Here is a 3620-nt window from a genome sequence, read left to right as displayed (position 1 = left end):
TCAGCAGGAATAGCCATGCCGTTGCGCCAGCTCTGGTGCCATACTTCGTTGCAGGTGAGAGCGCTACCGTCTAGTCGGCGAGCCTTATTGCATAGAGTAACGCGCCCCTTCTTGACTCTTGAGCACGTCGCGCAAAAATAGCTCGTTTCGAAGCTGCGGACGCCAGGACCCGCGTACGCTGAGCAGACCTTACGGAGCCACTGGCGGCGCTTGTTTCCGTTTTTCTCTTCCGTCTTCTCGAGCGTGTGCGCGCTTCGAGGAAGTGGCTCGGTCACGAGGTCTGCTAAGTCATCGTCCCCGGCAAAATCTTCGCTTGTCTGACTCAACAGGGCAATATGTAGTCGCCGCATGAACACGGCATGCGTGGGAACGGGCTTGTTGAGACGACGCATCGTGGAATCCGAAGGAGCGACAATTGAGGAGTTTTTCAAGGAATACAGGGAGATCCATGACGGTCAATACACGGCTCTCTTCGAGGAGCATTCGTATGCCTGGTTCGTCGACCACTTGTTGGTCTACATGGACTACAAGCACTTCTACGGACTCACGGTCAACGAGGCCCGTCAACTTCATCACCGGAAGTGAGGCAGTGGCTCAAGCTGAAGTAGCACAGAGCAAAAACGAATTTAAAAAGAGGAATGTAGCCAAGTGAATGAGATACAGGTATTACGAGTGAATCCGACCGAACTGCCGTTTTGGTCCTATTCAATGAGTCACTCACTTACAAATTTCCTACTATCCTGAAAGGGTCACAATCATTTACCAGCAAAAAGTAGTTTGAAACTGCTTTGGGACGACACCGTCTATCTATCGCCATTTGACAGGGAAGCAGTTCATGGAGGCTTCATTTAATGCTGGAAAACTCTGTATTCTGTTGATGACTTATTAGTAAAAAGATAGAGCACGCACACCGTTCACCTACATGTATTTACGGTTTTCTGTTTCGCCTCACGCTTTTTGGACTCTAAACCCACTTTTAATAGCTACCAAAATTAAAAGGCACAGCAAACGAGCTCGTCGAGATCTATCAGATTCCGATGTCTTTTTGCGAGTTTTTATAAAAACCTGTGGGATGAGTTTTTATAAAAACCTGTGGGATGATTTTAACGGTGCACGACTATTTAGGTCACACGACTAACTAGGGTGAACGGTGTACTGTCAGCAGACTCGCCAGAATCCGGTAGTCACCCACTCGAATTGTCGGTACCGGTAGACAAGATCTCGTTATACGCACCGTCGTACGGCTCGTCAGTGCCCAAGATACCGTACATATAATCAGTCGAAATCTTCCAGTTGAATCTCGGCATCTCACCCACACAAGTCTTGTCAAGACGGGCTAGATCTCCGCCATTTTTCACATATGATGCAAGTAACCTCATTCCACAAGTCTCGCTTGACGGATCCTCCTCCACAAGTTGAGTGGATACAATGATCCCATGCGTAGCGTAGTCAAAAGTAGTAAGCTCCTTGTTGTCACCTTCCAGCACTTCGAATAGGTACTCGGCATGCTTGTGCGGTGTCTGTGGGTCCAACTTGCCACTTAGAAGCAACACACTCGCTTGTTTTGGAATTACCGCACTTTTGTTCCAGTATTCGTCGCGCTCATATATGATACCTTTTGAAGGGTACCTTTCCGATTTGATTTCGTTGCAAACGGGAGAGGGCTCTTTGGAAAAAGCACAGTACAGTGGACTCAATTTGTAGATTCCGCCGTAATCCACTTCGTAGAACCCACCATCGGAGACTTCCACGGCTCTAAATCGTTTTTCCATCATTGGCCTTGAAAGCGCGGGTGTTTCCCTGAGATAGTACAGCACAGGGATCGGGAAAAAAAATGTTTTATTTTACGGAAGAACGATCACCTGCGTAATAGCGACTGCAATACAACACGAAACAATAATAATAACTTTGCAATACAATGAATATATTGGGCATATGCGTCTCCTCAACGACTGGCGAAATCGATGGCAATCGGCGACGGAATGTGCCACCGTGTGTGTAGACGCAGAACAATGCGACAAAATGCGTAGGGCCATGCGTCCACCCATCGAAAATGATGTCAAATGCATCGCCCATCCCCTCCTCGAGTATCAAGCCGACTTTGGCGGCAGCAAGATGCATCGTTTCCTTCAGTGTCTTTGAACTTGTAGATCGCAGGCGCGGCATCTCACGCGTGAGCAGGTCATCCACCTCGCAGAGAGGCAAGTTACGCACCACAAACTAGCGTAGCCATCTGTACAAATGGTCCACCGCCTCTGAGACGAAGCCAAAGGACTCCATCGTTCCGTTCTCCGCACGGCGAGATGTAGCCATCTCAGTAAAGTAACCGGGGTGTCTGGTGCCAAGCAGGTTGGAGTAGGGCCTGCTTGCGAGCTCCGTTACAGATCTTGCACGTGTAGCGATAGTCGGCTCCCGCTTCGAAGAAGAAAGCACAGATGTCAGCACTTGTGGGCATAGTGATGCTGGAGGGTTGCAAAAGGGAAAGTTGCTGGTCTTGAGTTGTGGAAATGCTAGTAAATAGCGAAGTGAGATTGAGAAGGGTTTGAAAACAAAGTCGCAGTCGGAAAGAGCGAGAATACACAATAGTTGGCCCACGTAGACACCAGTTCTTTGACTTTGTTTCTCTATATCTTCTTACCTAGTCTTTTAAGGTATTGTATTGGGTATTATTGCACAATTTTTGTATTTATTTTTTGCCATTTGCTCCAATAATAAATGTTGTCCCCACTATTGTACGTATTATTGCCCAAAAAGTTATTTTTTTTCGATCCCTGGTACAGCAACATCGATTTGAAGGTATCGTCTTGGGTTCTCGTGTTTATGTTGGTATTGAGAGCCGCAGTGAGTTGAGTCAGTACTTTAGCATCTTCTGTCGCACACCGCTGAAGTCTGTAAGCGACAACGTGGATAAGAGTTCGCATGCTGGAATCTACCACTAGCAATCCGAGAATTCGACGGAGCGAAAATGACGGAGGCTCGTTGGACTGGGAACCGTTCCCCTCTGTCATGGATAGAAGTAGCTGCGACCACGAAGAATCGGGATCCCTGTCAACATCTTTGATCACTTGTTGTATTGTCGAAGACAGAGTTTTAGGCTTTAAAGTGCCGTCTGCACTCTTTGTGTTGCTCACATAAGTCGAGAAAAGCGCTCCCCACCTCCCCGTAATCTGTGTCCCACAACGATATGTAAGGAAACCGACCCGCCGACGCTCCCGATGTCGTAGCAATGCTATCAAGAACATATCCGGTCATCGTCGGAGTGTCCAAATGCATGAGTCGCTCCACCAAAGCTGTTTCATAACTCACTCCGTACACCGTAGTGTTTTCACCGTTCGTATGTTCGGAGATGAAAGTGGCAACATCGGTGGCAGCACTGGTCATTGAAAACGATGACAAATCTCCGTACATGGAATGTAGCTCCTTTGCGCACGCAGCAACTTTTGTCGGACTCATATGGTCACCGGGAGAAACCCCGGAAGCAGAAGCCTGCATGGCAGCACAATCTAAGCGAGTACTGCGCCCAGTGCCGCGGTGATCCATCGTGTACACGTTCACTCGAACATGTGCTAGAAGAATACCCAGGACCACCCTGTAGGAGCCAAACATTCGATGCCGCGGGC

General features: G+C 48.3%; 1 protein-coding gene across 1 annotated transcript; it reads right to left on the bottom strand.

Annotated features, from left to right (window-relative positions):
- Positions 1–807: 807 nt before the first annotated feature.
- PITG_21813 (uncharacterized protein) lies at positions 808–3408 on the bottom strand (the record flags this gene model as incomplete). The annotated part of the gene is made up of 5 exons (XM_002894717.1): positions 808–854; positions 923–964; positions 1235–1800; positions 2240–2510; positions 3201–3408. 5 exons carry the CDS (start codon positions 3406–3408, stop codon positions 808–810), a joined length of 1134 nt encoding a protein of 377 aa, XP_002894763.1.
- Between the last annotated feature and the right edge of the window lie 212 nt (positions 3409–3620).

The sequence above is a fragment of the Phytophthora infestans genome, genomic scaffold, assembly GCF_000142945.1.
Source record: "Phytophthora infestans T30-4 supercont1.587 genomic scaffold, whole genome shotgun sequence".
NCBI lineage: Eukaryota > Oomycota > Peronosporomycetes > Peronosporales > Peronosporaceae > Phytophthora > Phytophthora infestans.
Note: the sequence above shows the minus strand (reverse complement) of the source record. Positions and strands in the feature narration are given on the sequence as shown.